General features: G+C 41.1%; 1 protein-coding gene across 1 annotated transcript; it reads right to left on the reverse strand.

Moving 5' to 3' along the window:
* Positions 1 to 14,462: 14,462 nt before the first annotated feature.
* On the reverse strand, positions 14,463 to 26,159 carry ATP6V1G3 (ATPase H+ transporting V1 subunit G3). The gene is made up of 3 exons (XM_009817115.2): positions 26,078 to 26,159; positions 17,767 to 17,867; positions 14,463 to 14,636 (listed from the first exon to the last, which is right to left on the reverse strand). The coding sequence occupies exons 1-3, from the start codon at positions 26,157 to 26,159 to the stop codon at positions 14,463 to 14,465; spliced, it is 357 nt and encodes a 118-aa protein (XP_009815417.2).
* Positions 26,160 to 26,938: the final 779 nt, after the last annotated feature.

Consider the following 26,938-nt stretch of genomic DNA (forward strand, 5'->3'; position numbering starts at 1 on the left):
AGGGTTCCTCCCGTCCCTTGGGAGAATGGTGTAATTACCAAGTTAGCAGTGTGTGAGTGACCTGTGTAACCTCCTTCGATTTATAGCAAACAATTACTTCCCTTTCTTATTACAACCACTTGGAAGTGAACTACACTGTTGCAGCAGGAGGGCAGGCAGGAGGTATGCTCCTGTGCAGAGAAAGCGTAAAAAAAAAGTTGGACTCGAAGCAATCCTACTGTTGTTTTCCAGTCCCGATTTCAGACTGGAAAACAGGCAAAAAGTGAGCGTGCAGTCGGACACAAAGTTGCATAGCCCATGATTTTTAGAAGAGCCACAACCGATTTTGCAGGTTTTCCCTCAGTGTGTCGGTACGGGCGGCGAGACCTCTGCAGGGACTCGCTCCAGGTCCTCCCCTGTGCCTCTGGCAGGTGTCGAGAGGAAGCCTGGAATATCTGGACCTCGGGCATGACTTCATTCCTTGATTATGCACTGTCATTTAATCTCCATTGTTCCGCCTTTTCCCCGCGAATATGGCTTCTGACAGTATGTTTGCTGCCTTCTCCTCAAGCTTACTTGTGCCCGCTCTAGGGACAAGTGACATAAAGCCCTTCTTGCTCAACAAGCGAGGCCCCTTGTGCTGCCGTTACAGAGCTCTGACTGAATGCAAAACCCAAGCTGGTATTGCTCATACTTAATCAATTGTGTCACTGCCGATGGTATTGGTAATTCCTGAGTTGTGTCTGCTAGGCAGGCTGGGAAAATAATAAGGAACGGCCAGGAAGAAAAAGCACTTTGCAACAACCAGACGTGTAGAGCCCGAGATGGCAAAAATTTACAGCATTTCCTCCTTGGGCCTGAGATGAGATGACTCCATGCAATGCAAGGTAGGCTTATCTTTTTACTGTTGTGCTGCTTTCTTCTCTAAATTTTAAACTTTAGTTTTCACTTCTGTGCCATGGTTGAAACTGTTGATTGAACTCTGTCTTCTGTTGGCAAAATTTTCGTGCTTCGCATGGTAGAGCTATTGCTTCTCAGACCAATACTTCTGTTGCTGCAGATTTTAATTACCGCTTATTGAGAACAAGGTAAATGGAGCTTCAAGTCCATAGCGCTAAAGCTATCCATAGACAACCTAACTGTGCCTGTTACTGTGCTTAGATGATGTCAGCAGCATACTATTTACTTAACCTATAAATGCCACTGATGTGATTTGTGCTGCTGAAGAAGATTTGGGGAGAAATTCTAACATGCAGCAAAAGAAAGAAACCTTTAAGGAACAGATGGACAGACAGGATTTTCACACTCACTGTTCAGATGTAAGAGCGTGGAGAGCCCATATTTAAGGCAGCAGATTTTTGCTGGGGGTGAGCACATCTTGCACATCACTTGGCGTGCATGCAGGAACACGCCTTCTCTCTGCACTTCGCACCTGCCAGCGAAGCCCTGCGGGAGCCCGGTGGGCGAGAAGAGGTGGCGGGTGGGTGCCAGCTCCGCGCCTGTCAAAATAGTTATCCTACCAGTGCGGGTTAGGATGAGCATGGCTGGGCCAGGAGAATAGTAAACACCCAGATACGCCAAACTGCTCCTTTAAACAGAGCGTGCTGCAGGCAGCAAGGCTCTGCTGCAGAGCTGCTGGCTCACGCCATGCTCCGTCAGAGATGTAGGACGCTGGCGAAGGAGAGGGCGAGGCTGCCTCTATCAGCCTTTGGATCCCAAGTAGAAATTTTGCTATTTGGGTGGAAGAAAAAAAGTCTTATAAACTCTTCCTCATCTGTCTGCTCTCAGCCTGAAAGTTGCCAACAGCCTGTGGTTAGCTGGATGGACTCACGGATCCCCCGCATGCATTTGTACACGTGCTGCAGGATCAGAGCAGAAGGGGGTTTGTCCGTGGAGCAGAAACCCCAGGCGAGGCTTTCCAAACGCCAGCTCGACCTCTGGGGCTGGATCTGCCACCCTGCCTGCCAGCTTCTCCTCTGAGCTCCCCGGCGGGGTGCTCCCGGGTCCTCCTTCCAGCCCAGGGGAGGCCTTCTCCTCTGGAGATGCCATTGTTCAGAGCAAGGGGAAGGCAGAGGAAAAGCGTTTGGTTGGTTTTTTTTTTTCTTTTTTCTTTATTTTTTTTTTTTAATCTCACAGGAGGTCATGAGACAATGTAGGTCAGTGACAGGGCAAGGCTGGGGACATTTTAGGTATAGCTGCTGTTTGTGCATCGGGGTGTAACACAGCGTGCTTCACAGCTGATTTTATTTTTGGAGGGGTGGAATGGGGGGAAGTTACACCCTCTGAATTTAATTCCTGATTTATGTGTGTCGAGTTGGGTGTATGGTTTTTTTCCTCTCTTTTTTTCTTTTTTCTTTTTTTGGGATAAATTTATACTTCTTTCTGGTCTTCATCCTGTTTGATGAATTCATGGTGCCATCTACTGATTAGAGATGGAATTAGCACTGAGTTCTAGCGGGGAATAGCATTCTGCACTGTTTCAAAATAAAATTTAATCATGCGATTAAACAACAGCTTTAAACATGGAAAGCACAAATACCTGGGGTTTCTTTTTTTCACCAGAAGAGCTCAGCACCTCTAAATCACCCTGAGTACTTTGGGATACATGCCTGTCTCTGCAGGAGGCTGAATAAGAGCGGTCCTTTTGAAATCTCGCCCAAACGTACAGCAGAGCCCCAAGGATTTCTCCTTCCCCCTATGCTCAGAGCTTTTGTACACCTCTGGCACTGCCCTGCCGCTCAAAATGAGACACTTTTCAAAAACATTTTGAGCTTTTTGAAAAACTGGAAAATTATGGGGGTTTTTTCCTTTTTAAAAAAATAACAGTAACCAAAACCAACAGATCAAAATGTTATGAGTTTGTTTGCGAAGCAGATAAATTCTTTCCCCTTTTATCTGTAATCAGCAATGTTACGCAATCTGATTGTATGGCCAAATCTGCAATTTAAAAATCCCAAACAAACCACCAGTGAGAGGGAAAAATTGATCTCAGCTGTGTTTACAGATGCTGTTTCTGAATTTCAGATTTCAAAAAGCCCCAAACATTTTGATTAGAAAATAAATAATTCTGTAAATAATTTGCTGGTTCTACTGAGGGTTCGTGAATGGGGATGAGCTTTGCTCCTGTAGACCTCTCCTCCAGCTTTAACGACTGTCTCATGCTATTATTGTCTCTTCCGTGCTGACTGCTCCTTCTCTCCCGAACTATCTATTTCTCCTGAAGCATCCTGCTCTTCAGGAGTCTGTTTCCCGTCCTCAGGCAGATGTACAGCATCATCAACCTAAGAACCTGGCAGCCGACCTGGAAAACAGGGTATGTATGGGGCTAGAGTTAGAGACCAGTACATCTTCATCCCCAGGTGGCTCTTGCCTTTTGAAGGACTCTTTATGAGGAGTGAGCAACAGAAAATGTGTGGGAAAAATACAAGCAAGTAGAAATATCTTTAAAAAAATATGAGTACTTCACCAAATGCAAAACAGCCGGGAGGCTTAATTGAGATACATTGGCTTTGCTTCTGAAATATCTAGTTCGTTCTTTCTTTCTTTAGAAGAAAACGCAAAATGTATCCTAAATGACAAACAATTTCCACAAACACCTTTAAAGCACAGCCCCTTTCTGTTCTTCTTCTGTAAGCACAGTGATTGCCCATAATAGGTTGCCGATGTTTCTAAAGTTAATAGATAAAATAGATAAGCGATAATAATGTTCCATGTAGTGGTGCTTTAGGGAATACTGCGAATATTGAGGTAATTGGGAAGTCTGTAAGGGGGGGTCACTGAAGAGGAGTCAAGGTAAGATTAGAAAAGCTGAGCTGCAGATCTCGGGAATACTTGATAAAGGTCAGAACTGGAGGCCACTGGATCACTTTCTCTTGAAATACTGAGTCAGATAAAGAAGAGGGCAGAACTAGAGCAGTACACGTTATTTCCGACATCTAATTATTGTAAAGATATTGTTATTTTAATAAGATTAGCCAGCAGTAACGGCAAAGCGGTAGACCCTTCCCTTCTTTGTATATCTGATAGATTAGTCTGCCCACCAGCAGAGCAGTGGCACGCTTAGAGAGCGGCATGGTGTAGTTAGCCATGATAGATCATAGGCTGGTTAAGAAATAACTTTGATGGTTTCCTCGTGTCCTTGTACAATCAGGTTCAGCTTTGCACAAGCTGTTAATGGCAGGTGGTGGGGAGCCAGCTACAAGTTAAGAACTGGCTCAAATGATGCTGTAAATGGGCAGCCACTATTTATATGAAGAAAGTTTGGAATTTGGAGGGTCATTATTTTTAATCCAGGTCAGACCTGTTAAATTTGTCTTTCAGTAAAAATGATGCAAATAGGATTTTTTTTTTTTTTTTTTTTTTTTTTTTGGTTTATAATGTGCCTTTTTAATTCCACCCCAGGGATAAACACAAGGAATATTCTTCCTTTCTACCAAATGTAAGAGGGAGGGGTCAGAATTACCCTCTGCTTCTCATTCAAAAAGGCTAATGCCCTAGTTCAGCCTGCCCACCTTTGCAGTCTAAGCTGATTTTAGCAAACATTTGGTTCAAGTTGTAAGCGATTTGGTACAGCTGCATCGATGTATGCAGGCTGTAAACAATTGTTGCATGATACTTCAGGACAGTCAGATTCACACGTGCAATAGTGGGCAATGTTCCGAATGTATTCATCGGCGCCCAAACGTGTGCAGCAGACTTGCAAACCAGCTTGAGGCAGGGATCGCTGTTCCTCAGTTTGTGAAGGGCTGGGCACAACAGAACCACAAACTCTGTTGTTTAATAGTAGTAATTTGTGTTTGGTAGCTCCTGGGCACCACAGTCACGGACCAGGACTGCACTGAGGGTGGGACTTGGGGCTGAGGTTGGAGGGGAGGATGGTTCCCATCTCCAGGAGTTTGTAGCACAACATGACAGCAGATGAATAGGGATATGAGAAGCCAAATAAATTATTGAGATGTTATTGGGTAATATGATAGTCAGTAGTCTCATAACACAATTCGTTTTATGGTTTTCATGCTCTTTTGGTAGGATCTGTGGCAAAATTAAGCTGCTTATGAGGAGTCTGGAGGAGGAAAATGAAGCAATGCGGTGTGTGTCTATGAGGAATTCCTGTTAGAGAAGGAGAAAGCATGAAGATGCTGATCTGAAAAAGTAATTAGAGGATAATGAAAGCTGGATCCATGAAGTAAGTAGAAATTAAGGAGGTTATGGTGGGAATGAATTAGGATACACATTAGAAGTAAAGAAAAGCAGGTTGCATTTGGTGTGAGAGAAAATGTTAGCCTGATGAAAGTAAGAGGCCAGGGAAGTTTTGGGGTGTTTATGTTCTTGTTTTTTTCTTTCTTCACAATGATAGTAGTGGCTATGAGAAGAAGACTAACCAACAAACCAATTACTCTAGGATCTACCCTTCCTTGGTGTGGTAGATATGTTTAATTTGAGCAAGGATCCTGTGAAAAGGAGACAAATTCAGTATCTAGAATTAGGGAGAGATGACTTCAAGTCCTTCAGTCATAGTAGCACCTCTGTGTGATCTTTGGAAAGTAGACCTCTCTGCCTCATGGATGTACTAGAACAAATCCACAAAAAAATACAGGGCACCCCAATGGTTGGTGAAAGCCACTGCAGTGCAGAGGAGCTGGATATTGCACCTCTAGCAATTTCCTTAGGGCATTAGCCTGAGGTTTTGGGTCAAGAACTGGACCTTGTACGAACCCACGTTGTTGGAGTGTGCTTCCTTTCATTTATAGGTCTCCATTAAGATTACTCTTTCAATTCCCAGCTCTTTCATAGACATGCTGAAGTCTGAATTCCAGTAGTAGCCTATAAGGTCAGCAAATGCTTGTGCATTTACTACTAACGTTTTACCTATGCAAACATTTGGAACTGCTGCAGTGCCAATTTATTGGTTGACTTCTGAACTTGGTTGCTGTTAGTACTCTGCAAGACTCCAGCCTCACAAGAGCAGCTGAGCGGAAGTAAGGCTGTGAAACACAAACTCAGACGCGCTCGTTATGTTATATGCACCTTCAAACTGATCTTCACCTCTCATGGACCTGAAGTTTACAAGGCAAAAGAATAGTTAAAAGAGTTGGAACAAGTCACAGGGGGGTGAGAAAACAAAGAGGCTCATTAAACTTTATGCCTGCATCTCACCTATAAACAGCATAGTGCAGTTTTTGTTGATGCTTTGAATTTTAATTACATGCTGCCTTAACTAGTATACATCTAATCTTACCTTTTCCACCTGGTATTAGAGAATGAACCTCAAGTTTAATTTAAAAGCTGCACAAAGTTTTGAGGAATGCTGGAGTACATGTTTGTGTGTAGGATACAAGTTTGCTCACCATTTCAAAGAGATGAAAGGTATGTTCATTCTGAAGCACATCAGGGCTTGATTTTACTATCCACAATGCAATTAATAACATATTAGTGTATATGACTGCATTCAGTGTTTGCTGACAAGTCCACATGCTTCTGTGTAGAACATATTTTCTTCTGAATACGACATCTTTCTTAACCACCGAAGAGTATAAATATTGGTCTTAGTACTTGAACAAGTCACATCTGAAACGAGTGAATCATGTTTTTAAAGCACCATGCTATATTGTGGAGTTCTGTATTGTGAATTTCTGTACAGATCAAAGCTGTGACAAATTTCCATGTTGCCATATCCATTTGTTCTGTCCAAGCAGACAGTATTCCAGGGGGTATTGCAATGTGTTTCAGATAAGTTATCTTTTTAAAGTTATTCTCGTTGAAAATAATACAGCATCACAATTTAAAGCTTGAGCCAATTGAAAAATTTTTCATGGAAAGTTTTCTCTGAAAATGCCATCTTGCTGAGACACACTCCTGCTTTGAAATTCTCTTTAATTCTCTGGTGTACTCTGCAGCCTGTTTCATTGGCAGTGGGCTATTTTGGGAGTCAAAGTGGCTGCACACAGGCCTAGCACAAACAGTGGCCATGCACATCGTCCTTATTCTTATGCCTTGTTAGTCTAACAACTCCCTCCATCATTTTTCTTCTGAATCTGGTTTCAGATAGGAGCAATAGTATCAGCAGAGCAGCAGAAGTGTTGGGACATTATGGAACAACACAGCGCAGTAAGTACCAGGGATACACGGTGATGCAGAGCTCAGAAACTTTCACAAAACTGAGTTGATTGATGCTCTGTGGGTATCATCCGGCTTACAGTGATTCCCAGCAGATAATCAAGTCTAAGATGTTTTTCTCACAACAGTTCTACGTAACCTGAAGTTTGGAAGGAATATTTCTGGGAAACCTGTAATTGCTTTGGAGAGCATTCTCCTAGGTCAGGTCTAAAAACCTTCATGGTGAATATTGGCTATTTTTAGCAGTGTTTAACTGGAAACTGATGAACGCTTCAGGCTTGAATTTGACACAAACAGGTAGGAAAGTAGTTTTCGTTTATTTTTTCCAATGTAGATAAATAATTATGGTCAAAACTGGAAACTGAATGAATAATGAAAATTACTTTAACTTTTTTAATATAAAGGATACATATGGGACATATTTGTGCTTATATACCTATGTATCTGTAAGTAAAAATTGTGTATGTTAGGAGGAATTGGCATACTTACGGAAATGTGTGAAGATTCTGCAGACACTTTATCTTTGAGTAGATTATTGTCTCAGTGTCACTTTTGTGGGTGACTCCAAAAGGTATTTAAGAAATGGTATGGAAGAAAAATGGTTTAAAAAAAGAGAAAAGTGCTGAATGTTAATTTATTTACTCCAGAGCTGAATGGAAAAGCCATTAGGGAAAATATGCTGAACAGGTTTGGCAGCCTGTGCCACGAGAAACATTTCCCATAGCACATGCAGACAGAGCAGTTAAGTGTTAATAGGAAACAACGCTGGTTTTTTTCTTGAAACTAATATTAGTAGATATGTTGTTAAGATGTGTTAATCTGATATAAGACACAATTATTTCATTTATTAAACGTTCTTCACTACTGCTAACAGCTGGCAAACCATGGGTAAGAGGTAAAATGTATCCTGCTGATGCATGGGGAGCCAGGGTTATAAAGCAGGTTATAAAGTAGCTCCTGAGGTTATTAAAGACTCACAGTGTATGTTGCTGGGATGGTAGAATAGCGGTGCCGGTGCAAGGCAGAGTGCAGCCGCCAGGTGCAGAGAAATGTGGATCAGGATTTACGGCAGGAGCAATTTCCAGCACCCTGCGATGCCCTGGCAGCCTGTCCTTGCTGGTAGGTCTCACTTCGGCTCTCTGAGCTGCCACCGTGCTTCACCTTTGCTTAATTTTAAGCACAGGTATGAATTATCCCACTGCCAGCAATGGGGTTGCTCATGTATTTGCACTATTTCCCACAAGGAAGTATGAATAGAAAGAGGACTGCCACAAAATGCTAGATTTATTTTCCAAAGTGACACGTGCATGGTTAAATTACAGTTGTTAGATACCTATTTTTATCTATCCATCTATTTTCTGTAATAAATCAGTGCCACAGGATTGTAAAATAAATATTTACATTAAATATATAGAGAAGATTACACAAATTAGTCTGTATTGACATTGCTGATCTGTATTATATTGATATTTATGCCATTTGGTTTGTTACAAGTGAATTGAATTATAAATACTGTGTTTCTTAAAGCAAAGTCTATTTAATAGCAAGTATTGAGGTAATTTTTTCTGGCATGATATTTCATGAAAAGCTTGTTTTTAATCAAACTAGTAGTTTTTAGAGGACAGTTCTACTAAAAATTTCTGTATTTCAAAAAGTGATATAGAAATTTGGTAGCATATTGGAGTCTGATGTACCTGTTAATAAATCAGGTGTGTGGGGCAAGAGGGACTTTCAGGCATCACCCTGGGTCAGGTAATTCAGTTGTGGCATATCTTTCATAAAAGCAATGAGGAGTCTCAGTAAGTTAATAAGCTTGTAAGTCATCAGATTTTCCGCATGCAGTCATGTCCTGTAAGTGCAAAAGAGTGTATTAATAGTACTCCGATGTAACATTTTCCAAGTGTTTTGTAGTAATACTGGTTGGGCCATGTACTTCTAACAAGCATTAACATTCCTCGGGGAAGACTCAGGGTTTGAAGTGCCTTATACTACCATAAAATGTGGAATAATCAAATCTGTGAAAGACAGGCCACTGTGAACCTGGCAGGAATGTATGACACTTGTGTATCGTGTAACAGGCGTGTCCTCTATTTCTGTGATGAACTGGAGAAAATGATTTTGAAGTATCTGCATGGTATACATGAAGCAGAACATAACTTTACATTCACGTTTCCTACTTAATCAACACATGACTGTGGTGGGTTCCTGGAACGGAAAATAACTGGAATTGCTGCTGTCATCCCAAAATCTTTGCCCAGCATCCTTTCCTCCCCTTATGTTTATTTTCAGTAGCACCTGGCTCCCCGTTTGGTTGTTGGACAATCAGGGAATGTTCTTTGCCCCGGGGTGTGGAAAAGGTGACAATGTGATGCCACGCAGGTATGATTCTCATGGGTTAGTCTTTTGGTGAGGACATCCTAGAGTAGGAACCTGACAAGTGGCTGGGACTGAAGAATTGTGTCTAGATGACATTTGATTAATCAGCATGCTATGATTTGAGAAAAAACAAATTCATAGCCGAAAGATGCAGCACTCTCATACAGTTTTAGTTAAAAGAAATTCCAGCTGAAGGTAATGTCTTCCCATTAAGTGGACCTTAGGGGCAAGGGTCATTCTTCTTTTTTTTTTTTTTAAGACCTGTTACTATTTCACAATAGCTATATCTTTAATTGATGACAGTATAACTGCCTGTCAGTATAGCTAATAGCCAATGCCACTGCAAGTGTTGGAAGGTATTGCTTAGTAGCCTAAAAACATGTTTATATTTCATCCCCAGATTCAGTCTGAAGTGTCACCCTGCCTAGATATGTACTCGAAGTTCGACACAGCCCCTTGCTGCAGGGATGCTCAATAAATCATTACACGTAGACGTCTTTCCTGCTTTGTCTGCAGTTATGGATGCTTCTGGGCAAGGCTGCTTGTGAAAGTGCATATCTGCGGGTTCACATCTCCAGTGATCATACGTCATGGCAGCCTGTTGTCACCTGTCCTGCTGTAGTTCCTGAGCTCTGCAACAGCAGGTCATCTCATTCCATCTTATAGGGAGACATTGCTCACAGTCCTTGAACTGCAAAACCTTTCAAGTCAGGGACCGAAATATTTTGTTCTGTAAAGAGCTTGACACATACACTTACATCCTACATATGACCATTTACAAGAATGACTTATGTTTTACAGATCATATGAACTTCCAAGTATATTTTAATATGGAAAAAAATTGATGCAAATATATACAAGGAATTAAATCTGATTTCAGTTAATACCATAATCCATGCAATAAACATCTGGTTCTGACTTCCCAAATCTCAGCTTCCCAGCTCTTCAGAAATTAATGGGAAAGTCTGTAGAAAGCCTCTACATAGAGCATAATATTAAATCTTCATGTCTGTTTCATTTTACTTTATTTAGACTTGAAAGATAGTCTATCCTGCCTGCATGAGTTCAGATATCTTCCCTCATCACCCATGAATGGGAATCACATCACTACGTCCTCATATAATATAAGTCAAAGGAGAACACTGAAGGAAAACAGCCAGAGAAATTCAGCCCAAACTGTGTCATGAGTTGTATAAAACAGTTCATGTACTTTCCACTGGTCTGACCTTTTCCACTACTTGTTGTTTGAGGCACTTTTAATCAGTGGATTTAGAATTTATTATATAATACAGCTGCTCTTTTTCAGACAGCAAAAGCCTTGTTAACCCTCTCTTGTAAGTCAGTGTAGAATTTGGCCAATCTAGGAAACTCCCCGAGTTCGTGGTTTCAGTCCTAATATCTCATACTGTGGGTGTTTTGCAGTTGATTTGATGGGATCAGACATAGACCTTGACTCAGCTCCATTCATTTTATTCATTACTGATTCATTGATAATTAGAATATACTAATGGAAATACTGAAAGTGCTAATCACTGTTGCTACGTACAGTTATCAGTGGGCGGGGAGGATAATAGTTGCTCCTTACAGAGTTTGGCTTCCAACGAAGTGAAGAAAATCCCTCTGTCTGAAGTGGTGTCATGGTCAGGTAACCACTGTTCCCAAGGGAAGAGCATGGCCAGAGAGATGTAAACCTTCACAGGTGTTCTTCAGGTGTTTGCTAAGACCCTGATTTCAGAGGTATTTATGAAAAAAAGATTTACAGTGGCACGCATGCTATCTTTATGTGGCTTTCTATTTCTTAGATTTGCTTGTGTTGTGATATGTTGCCATTTTATTTGGCAATTTTATTGGTACATATTAGGTAACAGTGTGTCAGGGCACTGTGAGGGCTGGGGGCTCCCTGGGGTCCGGGGATGTTAGCCAGGGGCTGGCAGGGCAGGACCGGGCAGCCAGGGCCCATCCCACCCCAGCCAGGGAGTGGGGCGGGTGGGGGGCAGCACTGAGCCCCTCCCTGGGGACTGGGACGGGCTGCGGTGAAGCGGGGAACGTGAGTCATGGCGAGAAGCACACCGGGGGAGAAAGGGAGTATGTGGTCAGGGCCCTTGCAGACATCATTGATCTGATCAGTTAAACCTTGAGGGCTTGTTTTGCTCAAGGGTGATCTAACCAGTCATTAGTAATCATCCGTGGTAGGTAACTGCTAATACAGAGTAAGCGTTTTTGCTTTTTTAAGCATTTGAGAGCATTTTGAAGTTAAACCTCCTTGCTTCTATTACTTCTCTTTCTTTTGCGTGGAATGATTATTTATTTGCCTTTATCCTGAATATGTGAATGTCGCGTACAAGATATTTTGTGCATTTGTAAATTCAGCAGGCATTTTCTTGGCACCTCAGTATTCCATTGATGCAGCTGGTGCTTTACACTCTTCACCTAAAAAACCCCAATATCTTGCCAAATCGCATGAAGTCTAATTTGGCCTTTACCTCTGTACAGCTAAAAGTGGTGGTATAACCACCCTTTCCCTCTCCAGAAGCAGGAATGAATGTAGAAGAGAATGAATGCACAGAGTGCTCAAAGCTCTTAGATTTATATCTCTCAAGATCAAAGAGCTAATCTTAACGAATTCATTCCTTTTTCATGAGCGGTCGCTCTTCATTCTGGCCACAGTTCAGGAAAATAATCACGTGCAGAAAGTTTGAGTACTTAAGACCCAATGTGTATCTCGGGTACGCAGGTGATAGCAAGGGTACAGGCAGGTCATTGCCATGAGTGCGGTGCAGCGTCACTGTGTGAGAGATGGCACAGCTGCACTGTCCCCTCCGGACAGCGCTCGTCCATGCTGCCGGTGACTTCTGCTGTCCCCCACCGCGTGCTGGGGTTTTTGTCAAGGAGGGTGTATTCATGGGATAACGCATTTTAAAGAAGATTTAAATAAATCCGTTAGGATCAGAAGGGTAGAGAGTAGCCTTGAAAGAAGGGCAGAAGCTTTGCAAGAGAAGCAGTTGGTGACAGAAGACAGATTTTGGCAAGAATGAGGGAAGGGTGGAACGTCATAAAAAGAACCAGGGCAATGCAGGAAGACAAAGCTTTACTTCACGTAATCTGGGTTTCTGGCCTCCTGAAAAGCTGCTTGTCTACTTTGCTGCCCACCATGCTGTGGCAACTCTGCTCTCGCCGTACAGGGGTGTGTATTGTTATCCCATACAGCTGGCAGTGAACCCCGTTGCTTTAGTTCTGCAGCTGAACCTGTGAGATTTCTGTATGTTTAGAAGCGATAACTGGTGGAGAGGGTGCTGAGGTAGCCCAGAAAGTGGAGCAGTCCTGAACGCTGCAGCGAGTTCTTGCGAGAGATTAGTGTCCGCCTTGGTGACTGTTTAAGTTCACAGAAAATACATGCTTCACAGTTGAGCACTACACTGGGGCTGCAGCCATGACCCAAACTGGAGGCATGTGTGCCTGGGCAATGAGGCAATCCTGACGGCCCCGTGCAGTGCAGGAGGGTGCCTGCATTGGCTCGTGCGCATGGGCTGGGACTGGAGTTCCTTCATCCCCTCAGTAAATCAACGCCTATCACAACTTGATTCAGAGCACTCCTAAGTAAATGAGCCTTTCAGCTGATGTCAGTAGGATTTCTAGTGTTTCCCATTCCTCGGTATCCTTGCGTCCCCAGAGAATATAATCAAGCACAGGAGACTGTAACAATCAGGGCTTGGAGATTATGTAGCATCCAGGCACAGCCTTGAGGAGTCATGTTTGCTGACATTAAGTTGACTACAGCTTTACGGTCATTTTACACATGACAGCATGTCAGCTGTGTAGACCTCCCTGGAACAGGAGATTGCCTATGACTAGCTGCTGTGAAATTGAAATGATTTGTCTGTGTCTGCGTGGACCAAAAATCATGGCTATTGTTTGCCATTTCTCAAGCTTCTCTTCTAATTCAGTGTACTTTTGTAGTGGACACAGGCATTAAGGGGGTTCATGATGCAGGTGTGGTCCAGACAGCCACTTCATCAGTGCCTCCCATCAGATTTAACGGGCTTCACCTTGAAAGCAGCAGATCATATTGTATTTTCCTAACTTCAGTAGAATTTATTCCAAGGGAAATCTGTGCCATTGCAGAGGGAAGTATTACTCAAGGTCACTTTGAGTAACAGAAGTGAGCTATAACTGATGTGACGTCTGTGAACAACCTGTGGATTAAGGTACCATTTAGCGTAACTGGTATAGAGTTTGAGCCCATAGATTCCTGTGCTTTTGGTGTAACTGTGTAGGTAATGATGGATGTGCTAGTCTGCACCTTGAACCAAAGCAATTTCATAAATAATGATTGCTCCTGTTCTCATTTTTCAGACTTAACAAAGCTATATAAAGTTTCTGGTGTAGTTAAACAACAGCACAATACTTTGAGTACGTCTTTTGAAATAATTCTATACAAGTCAGCTATATTTTGCTTTAAATTAGCATACGAAAATTGAAAATGTTTTGACCTAGTCTTTCTGACCAAAAGCTACAGAGTTCCTCTATGTTCCATAACATGACCACTCCATGTGTCACAAGGAAAACAGGAATGCTGGATTTTAAGTTTTTGTGATATTGTATTTCATGGGACTTGAAGTACAATAAAGATTGGGGTAAATAGGCTTTATTGAAAACCACATCCTAGTGCAGAACATTTTATAAGAGAAAAGGAATAAAGACTCCCACTGTAAAGCTGCTGGTATTAAATAATCATTTATTCTGCTGTTGTTGACTTGCTTCTGGCTAAATGACAGAGGCTTAGCTACCGACAGGAAACAATATTCCAACAAATGCTTGTGAAACCCTGTATAATTCTTGTCACATCAAAAGCCTATGTGGAACTGTGTGCTTTTGGCTTTAGTGTTCTTTTTTTCTCACACATACAGAAACAATGCATCAGGAAATATTTATGCTTATCAAGAAAGAAGGCTACTTTTTACAAACATCCTTCCACGGCACATCAATGGATCTTAAACTGCGTGTCTGAAGTTTGGGTGAACTTCAGGGTTGATGTCACATATCGTGCTCAAAAGCTTTTTCATCATGCTCTCCATGTTCTTGTGGTAGCTGCTAGCGAGGTTTCGGACGGTTTCTGTTGTTTGCTCTTCTATTTTAGCAGAGAGGTTACCTTGGGAGCCCATTACCTGAAAAGCAGAAGTCCTCTGAGCAAAATAAAGGGCTATGTTTACTGTACTTCATCATCTAGCATAAACATAATGCAAACATGTGCTTTCTAACAGTAAGGGTATGATCTAGGTTGAACTGTATGCAATAAAAACAGGATTGAAGGGACCTCTTTCATATGCTCACTAGCAATGGGAATCTCCCCATGTAATGAAAGTTTCCCAGCTCACTGTAGGAACAACACTGTACAGGTTTTGTCTTTTATATCACTCATTTTAATTTGTTTTCTATTTTAATGACTAGTCAACTAAGTTCTACCACCAGTGTGCTTCGTGTAGGCTCACTGAGAATGAATGTGAGTGTAGCTAAGGAGCAAAACATGGGAAAGCCTTCCTGACAATGCATAATTACAGTTTCAGAGTACTTGAAATGTCTTCGGCAGTTAATGATGTATAACCCTCAACAGGCCTCAGACAAGGTCTTTTAATGTTACATTTTCTTATCTGGCGAAATACCAGACAGCTTCTGGCACAGTTAATATCAGGACATTCGCTTAGAATTTAATTGACTCTAGACTCGCTGAACATTTTAGCAAGGTTATGTTATAAACAGATGCATGCATTCCAAATCTGTGACTTTGCTCCCTCCTCCCCCACTGCCCCAACATCTCTTGAATTCTTCCCTTATGGAAAAGTCCTTCAGATACCGGCAGAGAAATTGTTTTCCAGCTAAAGAATTCCATGGGGGAGAGCAGAAGACATTTCTACATGCTGACAGAGTAAGAAAGGAATAAGTAACATATTATTCTTGTTCCTGCCATGATTCTCTGGGATGGAGTAGCAGCTGAAGCTAACCTGTGATGTTAGCGGGATACCTAGAGGATGACCAAAACCAAGGGAGGAGTCATTAGCTTTATTTTCCATGTGATTTGAGCCCAACTTAGTCCTCAAAAGAAGGAAAAGCAGCTGAGTTAAGATCTTTTGCACAAATCAACTTTGTAATTCTATTTATCAGTACCTGGCAACATAGTAAGAAGTTTGTCCGTAATCCAGATGTAAAACACTTTCCAATTTGGAAGAAATACAAGACGTAGACATAATTGTAAATATTGGGAAAAGATTATAGTTTTCTATAGTGACTGTTTTTAGCTGGCATTTTATTTTAGCTTTTAGACAAGTTGTAAGGGTCTCATGTGGGAAAGATTGTACAGCTTAGACCAATTTATGAAGCTGATTTTTTCCACTGGGGAAAATAACTTTCTAGAGATCCCAGATGGTTGCATGTTATCCAGCTACTAAATACTTTTGAAAAACCTCCAGAAAAGTATTATAATTTTAAGACGACCCTCTGTAGACTGGGAACCTGCTCTCTCAGTTCATGCTAATGCTGTAACTTGAGACAGTCTATTCTTACTCTTCTATGTATTCTTCCCCCCCCCCCCCCCCCGCCTTTCTCTGCTTCTGAATTTGAAGACCTTTTTCTTGTCAGAATGCAGACAGTGCTCTGCTTAGTCTATGATTTCTGCTGACCTTGAAGGTCTGTGCCTTATTTTGCCCATACTGGGTTTTATGCTAGTGTCATTCCAAAGTCACTAAAACATTGCATGGACTTGGAAGCCACAAAATTCAGAACTAGGCTGCCCATCTCCAGAGTTTGGTGATCTCAAATTAATTGTTATTTTCTGTTGCTGCTGCTGTTCATTCTGGACTGATGTGGAACATCTCATAGTATGAGAAATTTACCCCAGTTTGGATACAGCAACACAAAGTAAGAGGAGGAATAGCATTAAATGAGACTGTGACAAAGAATTAAAAATACTTGTGTCTGAATACCTGAGCCAGTAAACTGAAGTGGGCATCAAATTTCCCTCCGCACTGGCTTAGCTGGAACTCCTGACTGCCTTCCAGGCACAGGTTAATAATGATGACATTTGTCTGGGTAGATAAATGTTCGACATAATGGGGTCAGGGAACGTGAAGGAGGACTGCAATGATCTTGTACAACGTGCTGTCATCTGAGGAGCAATATGTGCTCTGTCCTGCTTGTGTGAAATGTTCAGTCCACAAACAGTGGCCTTTCCCTGCAGCTTTAATTTTGATTGTGATGAAAAAATTGGGCTCACACTAAAGCAACATCTTTTCTCTTCTGCTAATTTCAGACCTAAAACAAGAAGTCTGGCTTGACTGAAAAGGTGAACAAATTTTAGAGGTGTTTTTACTTTATTTTAGTGTCAGTAAACATCTGAAATTGTACATATGAGACAATTCCACCTGGCCTGGTTGTGTGACAGTGTGTCTGGGGGCTGGCAGCGTATGTTAGAGACTTTGTGTATATATCTGTTCCTAACGCTTGTGATCTCTGCTGGAAAATGTTTTATGTGAAGTGTGACTGAAATGACAGGTTTGTAAAGCAGATTTTATTTGACTTTGGCTTTTTTTGTGGCAGCTTTTGCACATATAGTTTCCTTGCCTTTCCACAAAACAAGCGGGGGAAAAAACAAGAACAAAAATGTAAGAGGAAGGTCACCAAGTAAAAAGAGAATGATTTGTGAACCTTCATGAGAATACCATAGAAAAATGCAAAATGGCGCAAATGTATAAAATGTACTGTAATTCAGATACGAAAATACCAGCCAGACCACTTCATTTGCTATGAAAATGTAGTGAAAAACTCCAAAGTTTTGGTGATTTCAGGTCATCAAAGATGCCATCTTGTATGCAGTCGAAAAAGTCAGCTAAAGTGGAACAGAAATAGAAAGAAAGATTTTAAATCTTTGCTTTTACTGAAATATCCACTTTACCGAAACCTCCAATTTCAAGACAGGAATGAGGTCTGTCTGGAGTTAAAGAGAGAGAACCCAAAGGTATTTTTCCTTAAGGGAGATACATCTTCAAAGGATAAGCATGAACCAAATACAGAATCTGGACAATTTTAGTGGTGTGTGGTCCACAATACCTTCTACAAATCCGTTCAAAGTCTGGGAAGAAGTCAAAAATGAAGCGTATACACATCATAGGTGATATCTCTGTGTTTAATCAGTATGATCACATTGGTTTGCAGAGGTCTCCATGTAACACCGTTTGAAGCAATTTGTTTTACCATTGAGCAGATTGACACTACAAAAGAACATATGCAGGTTTCTTTACTTACATTTGTTTGTTTGTTCCTAAATTCCTTCTCCCTCTGTAACCGGTAGTGGTCTATCTCAGCTATGGCTTCTTCTTTGGCCTGCTTCAGCCTCTTTCCCTTTCCTAATGGGGGAAGAAACAGGGATTTACTTCACACTTGCTACTGTATCCCAAAAGATGAATCTATCTAAAACAGAGGTATTTTACATGGCATAGTAAAACGGACAAAGCTTCGAGGAACGTCAATAGCAGCTTTATGTGCACAAGAATGGTCAGAAGAGCCAAAGTGATTTAGGTGGGGTACTTTTTGATTGAAAGCCAGTCACCCAAGTACCCATCTTCTAAGACGAACTCCCTCTGTGAAAGCACACATCAAATGAAAAGCTTGTTGGTTTGCTAACAACTGAAGTCTTTTTCAATTACACATTTTCTCATAACACAAATGCTTTTTTTTTTTTTATCACAGCTTGGTATTTAAATAAATATCTGTCTTTCCTTCATCAGCAGTAGTAGCAGCCAGATAACAGATTTTAGTTGTCACTGATGGGAAAAGACGTTATTCTGTAAGATTTGCTGTACTGATTGGTTGCCAGCATCCCTTCATCCCACACCAACTGGATTCTGCTTAGAGCTGGCAGATTTCCAAAGTTCTGCAAGATACGTCTTAACCATTACCAAACTGAGTTGCAACCTTCGGGCTTTGTCTTCTTCTCCCCCACCCCTTTTCCCTGTTAAATGCAGAGGTGAGTGATTAAGAGAAAAAGGAGGTCAATGGTATTCTCTACCAATGCATAGAAAATATGAAAGTGACTAAAAAGTCTTTTTTTTTTCCCTTTCCTTTTTAAACACCAGGGTAATCTGTATGGTGGCATTTTAGGCTGCAGTGGAAACTAGAGCCTTCCTCCTGAACAGGCTTGTTTCTATACTTAATTTTGTTCACTGTGGATAGTTACTTTGTCTTAGGTAAAATACTAAGGGTTTGTCAAATCAAGCCCACGTAAGTCATTGCGGGACCGGGCATAAGGTAGTTCCTGGGTCTAGCAGCAATGTTATGTAAAGGATAGGAGTAAAAGGTTTGATGGGAATGGGATGCTCAAGGTTTTTACATGAAGCAAGAGCTGACCTTGTCATAACTACCCCACAGCGATGCACCTCTGTCTGCCTGTTTTGTATAAAGTCGGTGAAGTTGTATGGATCTCCAGGACTCTGCTACACTACTTTGTGAGGAAAAAGTTACTTTCTAACTGATGGGCCTGTAAACCTCTTGCATTGAAAGCTGATATGTTATATGTGAGAAACCCGGGCTGATGCTGATTTTTGGGGTCTCTTTCTGCTGTACAGCTAGAATTTTAGGAGTAGGAGGGGATAAGCCTGTTCCTTTTTCTTAATGGGAGAAATGTCTTCAGTGGCTGAAAAAGCTATTGCTTAGTTGCTTAAATTAGGATATCACAAGAATGAGAAAGTGGAGGCTAGGCAACTGAAAAAGGCATCTTGATCTGATGTGTGAAACATCCATTTATTTATTTACTTATTGTAACCACCTACTTAACATCACTGAGCAATATGAATACTTTTGTAAGTTGGTTTTTTTGGTGTTTTTTTTTTTTAATCTTTCAATTCAAGCACAAAAGTTGAAAACAGTACCTTTTCTGAAATCCTAAGGAACATTCTCCAACTAGCCTAGAAAGATGGGCATTAGTATTTCTGATTTATTTTCTCCAGGCTGCTACATTGGATTGGTTACACCTGTGCTGGGCTTCTGAAGCCTTATCAGGTGTGTCATATAGCAATCTGCTCCCACTGAGCATGGCACAATGAGGAAGCCGAATCTTGGGAGGAAGACTGTTGTTTTTGATACATTTGAGGCTCAACAAAAGCCTGGGTGAAGCGCCTGATCCGGCAGTAAATTATTTGCCCAGTTGACGGCTCCTTCTGAAGTTGTTATTTGCAGATGGGTGAGTAGAAGCAGAGAGATGCCTGAAATGTGAATTTCCTTTCAAAGTCTTGATTCCTGGACTGTTTGACTTTGTGGGTGTGCCTATAGTGGGACCTGGGGTGTGTGCTTGTATAAAGGCTTTTTACAGGAAAGAGCAACCTGGGGAGGCACTAGATAGCTTTACAGACTCTCAGTTCATCAGTGCAGTGCTCTCTTGTGTAGTTAATTATATTTCTCAGAGTCCTTCTGCCACGGAGGTACTGTGCTTATGTATAAAGGGGCAGAGAGGCAGTTTAAAACCTAGCATGTACTTTCCCAGAGTTTGTATGTGTTTGATAAGGGCTGATTCCCTCAGCTTCTGCCACTCACTGTATGAAGTCTTGGGACCAGTATGTGTGAACTGACAGATTTGTGTAAGAGCCTGACATCAGTCTGGACAACAAAATTTGGAACCAGGTTTAGGTCTGTATTTTGAAGTTTCCCTTATTCTCCTCTCCAAATTTGGAGCTGATCAGCCTTTTATAGCGTTTTCCTCTAGAAGCAGAGCTGGGGGCTGATTCTCTGGAGCTGGAAGTTGTGGGGAGTAACTATGATGAAGCTCTGCCAATTTCACCAGCTGAGGAGCTGGAGCTCTGTAGCAAATTAAATTATTTCAAAATCAGTGGGATTTTAATTTCAAATTCCATCTGGGGGGCCATCTGTACTAAATATGTTGCATATTTGGCCACCGGAAAGATAAATAAATCCATTTAAAATGCACAAAATGGAAAGAGATTAACTGTAAAACAACAGTCCATTTGCCTCTGACAATGTAACTAGTGAACCAAGAAGTGTGTGTGTATATATATACATACACGTCAGCTCTTGACAGTGCACTGGAGTAAGCACAATACATAGGGTGTCACTGTAGGGTGGCAGCCATTTCATTTTTCCATGATGCCGTTAGGATTGGCACAGCAGGAACCTGCTGCTTCCTATTTAATTAAGTGGAAAAGCTGTGAGTAAATTACTGCTAGTTCAACAACGCTGTGGACAGAATCGGCAACTGCCAACATATGCGATAGTGCATATGCTGCATCTGATTAAGTTAAGCAGAAACTAGAGCTTAACTTGCTGTTTCACTAGAGACAAACCAAAATTAATTAATCAGTCTGTTGTTAACCACTTGTCTGCTACTTTAGTTGTGCAATATGGGATTGCCTTTTCAAAGTCTGACTGATCTTCTGGATGGGATTCTTTGCAGGGCACAGCCAAGCTGAAATCAAACCTTACACACTGAAGGGTGGCAGAGCATTGAAATTCATCCAAGATCATGCAAAAAGAGGGCAAGAAATACAGGAGAATGGATGGGCAAACCAACCTGTCCCTACAACATTTCCTCTAGGATCATAAAGGTGAGGTACAGAAAGCTCCAAGTTTGAAGAGACTTTTGCCCCAAAGGGCATGCTGGGGGGCCAGGTTTGCTGCTGCCCCGTTGTCCCCCCTTCCTGTCCGTGAAGACGGGGAGCAGGAAAGCAACTGTGCTATGCCTGGTTTCCTTGTTCACAGTTCTCCATCATTATGGTAGCTGACAGCCTATACATTCCTAGGCATCGTGTTAAATTCTTTCTTGTTAAACTTTCTGTAACAAGTCAGCCCTGTATTAGATTTTCTTACCTAACCTGTTAAGGCGTTATTAGCATGGAGATAGGTTGTATTCTTCTTTCTAGGTGTTTCTGTGATGTTAATGAAATACCTAGATCTGGTTAGATTCAAAAGAACTGGTGAGGTTTTTTAAGTTGTTGGGGGTTTTTAGATCTTGCAAGAAAAAGACAGTAGAAAGCAAAAATGTTGCATTCTAATTTGCTCAAACAGCAAGTTATCTTACTTTCCAAAAACTGCCATGCTAAAATTGGCTTTCTGTTTTCAAACATATCATCTAGGTTTCTAGCTGAATTTCTGCATAGAAATCATGTCATATGAAGAAGTTGCCAAAAATTAATCATATTTTCTTTAAATAGGACCATTTCAGTTGTCTTCAAGAGTGTTAAATTGTCTGCAAAATGGGATTTAGGGATGCTCATTTTGAGAAGACTATTTTGCACTTTTAATAAAATACAATAGAAGCAGCTGATCAGTATGTATAGCTTCTTCAGTAGATAAAATATGTCCTGGATATTATCCAAGTGAGCGCCATGGATATAATTCTCTTTACAATATCTTATTTTGATTAACATTTGTTTTTAATCTGATTTCCTGAAAACTTCCATCTGAGTTTTCATTTCATTAGGCACTAGAAATTCAAGACAAGATATAAAAATCTATAGGAAAACAAGTTTTGCTAAGCCCAGTGTTCATGACACATTTGTTTCCCTTGTTTTACCCAAAAGGATTTTCAGGAATTGATGTCTTTGCTCTGACAATGCTCAGTTACTTTTGGGATCCAAATTATGTTTAAAGCAAAAATGGCAGATAAAGCAGTGCTGTGTATAAAAGGCCAAAGGATTGCAGACTGTTTTGGTTTGCGTTTAATCAATTTAATAGTTTCAGCCTTGCATGTGTGCATTTACCAACAATCTATTAATGATTTGTCAGGTATAAATGACATAAGCCAATGATACAGTAAAGATATTGCAAGCCAGGATAAAGGGTATTGAGCAAGAAGTATGAAAAAGCATGTACAGAGGAGGTTTCGCACTATATTTTTTCTTTGCTTCATGTCTATAAATATAATTTGTTTGCTATTTTTTCAGTTATTCGAAGTGGATTTTGCATTACAAACAGCTGTACATATTTCAGCAAAAACTAGGCCCGTTGTCTGTTTATATACAATATTATGTGTGTTCATGCTGCATTTTGATCTGATTATGTAACTATTGACTGTAAACACTGAAGCGTTTGCAGAAGGGTAGTTTTGCTAATCACATTTCCTTGAAAATGGCTTTTCCTGGTTGTGTCCCATGAACAACCTGCCTTTCATTCTTCTCCCGTTACAGTGTAAATACAATAGTCGGACTCATTTGTATAGTGGTGGTGTGCCATGGCTGTTTGCGGTGACAAAGGAGGTCATGTGTACAGTTTAGCAGGGACGGGACTGCATTAGCACTCGCTGGACAGGTTCATTGCTTTTACTTGCAGGCGGGATCCGCGGAGCGCCAGGGCCCAAGCAGAAGCTGCTGATCTGAACTGGTACCAGGTGGATCTGGGCTGGTGTTTCCTGGGTGTCCTCACCTTGCTTCTCTGAATTGTGTGTGCACAGGTTAACTGCTTGCACTGGATATACTGGTTACATTTCATGTATTTCCTTTTATTTTAGTTTTTACACTTAGAGACGAACTATGCAATCCTTTGTGCTGATCTAACTGCAGAATCACTCTGGGGAAGAGACTATTCGAATTACTCGGACTTGGCATACCGGATTTGGCAGGAAAAGAATCCCTTTTGTCTTTGTCCCACAGTATTTAAGTTATGCTGGTATAGTTAGGTATCTAAGGTGGTGTAGTGACATTGCAATGAAAAATACTGAAATTAAGGACAACATGGAAATTTTTAAATCTTTATTTTGTAGCCTCACTGCAAAGCTATTGTAATGTTGAATGTAAGAATGATTTTCTAGGTATTATTATTCTGTTAGATTAGCTATAATGCTTGGTTTAGCACAAAATTCAGGGTGGAGTAGTCCTTGAAAAAGCCTGAATCAGAAATGCTAAGGCCTGACCTTGCTCATGTGATCCAGGAGATCTAAAATTCACAAGACCTTTGCTGTTTGCACCCTAGTAGAAACTGTCGGCAGTATGTAACATGAATGAAAAGATCCACCGAAGTCTTTAGGCTATAGGTGAATATGCCATGTCAGCAGTTATTTGAACTTTTTGCCCTTGATCTGCTCTACCTAGGAATAAAATCTCTTAGAAATGCTTGGGGTTTTTCATGGGATTGCACAGAGCCGCTGAGGCTGGACGGGGCCTCGGGGGTCTGCTCCAACCCCCTGCTCGGAGCAGGCTTGGCAAGGGCAGCTTGATCGGGGCCATATCCAGTGGGTTTTGAATGTCTCAGGATAGAGACTCCCAGACTTCCTGGGTTTGACCTCCCTCACAGTTATGGAGTTGTTTTCTTATGTTTAAATTTATGCTATTGTCTCTTGTCCTTTCAATGGATATCACTGGAAAGACTATGGCTCTGTCTTCTTTACCCCCCCCTTCTTTTTCTTTTTTTCTTTTTTTTTTCCCCTGCTTTCTTTCAGATTTTTATGTATGAGAAATTTTTATTTTTCTTCATAATTTTTATAAAGGCAAAAAAAAATGTTTGGCTTTAAAAGTAACAGAGGAGAAAGTCATACTGAGGAAATATTTTTACTTTAAATATTTTTACTGATGGCAAAATTCTTAACAGCTGTTTTTCTGTAGCTGCTGAATAACTCCTACCTCAACATCAATACACTGGTAGGTGTAGGCAGTGGTTTAAGTCAAGTTTCTGACTCAGAGGTGCCTGGAAGATACTTTATCTGTATGAAGCCCTGTGCTTATCACAAGCACGCTGTGTGGGGCTGAGGTGATGATGGGGGAGTGTGTTTTTTGCAGAGTAGAGTAAATGCACCTGTAACCATTTCTGCATTCCCCAAGACACTTGTCTTTGGTCATTACTTTTATGTTATAATGATGCTTTTTATTTTTTGAGTGTCATAATTTATGAAACCTCCTTTTAACTGGCTGTTTAAAAAACAGCATATCTGACTTTTCTGGTTCTAAAAACAAAAGCAAACCAAACAAACCCCCAAAAAATCAAAACCAAAAGTAAAGAGTAATCAACATCAAGCTATTATAGCTAGAGGCCTGATTCTGCAGCCTGTGTTCAGACCAAACCCCCGCTCCCTCCACTGGGGGCTATGCCTTTCCAGGTCATACGCTTTCTTGGTCCTTGCTCTGGGGAACAGTGCGTGCCCTCTGCCCTAAGCGAGAAGGGAAGAACCATCCCACTGAGTGCACCTTATTTGGCTGTATAAGGTTCGAATCACTTAATTATTCCTTGCTTTCAGCCTGGGAGCAGCAACCCCAAACACCTTTTTGTGAGCCTTCTCTTGTATGAAGATGGGAGATTCACCACCCCCCAATCCTCCCCCCACCCCGTTGCCTCTGCAAGGCACAGGCAGGGGCTGGGTGCTCAGGGAAGGGGTATTGCCTTCCTGCTTTGTTCCTGTGTGCTGTTGTACAAATTAACAAGTCACACTAATAATTAAAGAACACACAGCAATGCTGATTTCTGTGTAGAAGGGATAGAGGAACTACACAAATTATTTTTGGTTCGCTTCTATCTCTCCATGGAAAACAAAGTATGTTCCTTCATCACACTCTTGTAGCACTTGACATCATCTTCATGCATTTTAGTTGAGTCCTGCAGTACAATGTTGTTTCCTGCTGATGGTTGCTAAACCAAGGTAACTCCCTGAAAGAGTATTAATTTCATTGCTAATGCAGGTCAGTGACTCATGGCTGGTACCTATGTTCAGGAGAATAAGGCCACCATATTTTGCATTAAATGACTGGCAGATGAATGCAGAAAATGAAGGAAATAGATAGTGGAGAGATTGCCAGGAGAATTATTTTTTTGATTTGAAATTATTCTAGCAGATACCTTCATTTTTATATTTGTTGTTATAGCTTTTTTACTTATATTTGACTAGAATAAAAATGTATGAATTTATTATTATTGCATAGCTACACATGCTTTGCCCTCGGCATTTCAGCATTCAGCAAAGAAGACATTTATTTTAAATTGAACATTTAATCACTTGCTAATTGCTTGCACCATGTAATAAGAGTTATAGGAATGACCTATCACAGTACTGACAGTTCTTGTGATTGTACCGTGACTTTCATTACTATCATTGTGCTGAGCTCTCCCTTTGTTTTCATATAAATTTTGAAGCCCAGCTGAGATTAGAAGGCAAGTTACTATGTTTCGTAAGTAAAGAGGAACACTGAAAAATTTATACAAGACCTATAAAGAGACTTCGGAGTCTGGTCCGCCAGAGCTGGCAGCCAGAGGCATGTAGGCTTCTAGTTTAAATACCTAAGGAAGGCTGTAATGACATTATTGGCACTGAGATAAAGCAAGAATAAATCTAGCTGACAGGATGAATATAACAAAGGAAACCTTGTTTAATGTAATAAGGCACGCGTGTGCACACACACACACAAGCACACATGTGCACACAGAATTTTAAGCAAGCTCTGAATGTTCAGGTTTGGTTAAATGCCTGGCTGCAGTCAAGGCACAGAACTAATGCAAGTGAGAAGAAAGAACAGGAGCAGCACCGCTGTGATGTATACAGATGAAACAGTGTTGTTTTTCTGTGAGCCACTGTAATGCTGAAGAGCTTACAGTAGAAAACTACAGTAAAACCAGGCCAGCTACTCACTTTTTTTGGCTTCCTCCAGTTTGTCCTTGGCACGTTTTTCCGCCTGCAGAAGCTGCTGGATTCCCTGAGACTGGCTGGTCATGCTGATTGCTGAGGCCAGTGCGCTTCTGCGGGGACCGGAGCTTGGAGGGAGTTTTATACAGCCGCCAGGCTCTTCCTTGTGCTTTTTGTTCTGTCTGTTATTACAACAGCCTTCCAGATTGTGCCAAACCAGCCGGCTCTGCCTGGATTGCTGCTGGGCAAAAAGGCCTGCTAGTGTAATCAGACAAACACAGCAGCGAGCTTGAAAGGAATGTTCTCCCCTCCTCAGGGTCACTGAAAAGCTGAAATGTCCAATTATCACATTGGGAAGAGAAGAGAAGAGCACTCCAAGTGGCTTGTAGTTTAATGGGGATTTTTTTTTTTTTTTAAATCTTCTATTGCTGAAGCAGAATATAGTTAATCTTGTCAGAGGAACTGAGGAAAAGAAAAATACGTTTCTTGGAATTTCCTTTTAATGAAACTTCCTATGAATGTGAAGAATCGGACTCAGTCAATAAGTAGTTTTGGTTGAACACAGTGAACTGGTTGTAGGCTTCTGTGGCTGTAGATGTGTGTCTCACTCCCTACGGTAAGAAAGAGTGTCTTGTGAGCTACCGCACAAATGAGCTGCACATTCATATTTTGAATCCTTATAAAAAGACATGACAAATCCCACTGCCAAAGGTACTTCAGCCATTGCACAGCAGGGGAACATGTCAAGATGTGTAATTAATTAAAATAGATATTTTTTTTAATAAATATTTCATAGCATGAGTAAAGTATATTTATTGCAAGTTCTTCTGACTCAGTTGTGTCAGGACCAGAGATCACCTTCTGATG

Source organism: Gavia stellata, chromosome 10 (assembly GCF_030936135.1).
Source record: "Gavia stellata isolate bGavSte3 chromosome 10, bGavSte3.hap2, whole genome shotgun sequence".
Classification (NCBI taxonomy): domain Eukaryota; kingdom Metazoa; phylum Chordata; class Aves; order Gaviiformes; family Gaviidae; genus Gavia; species Gavia stellata.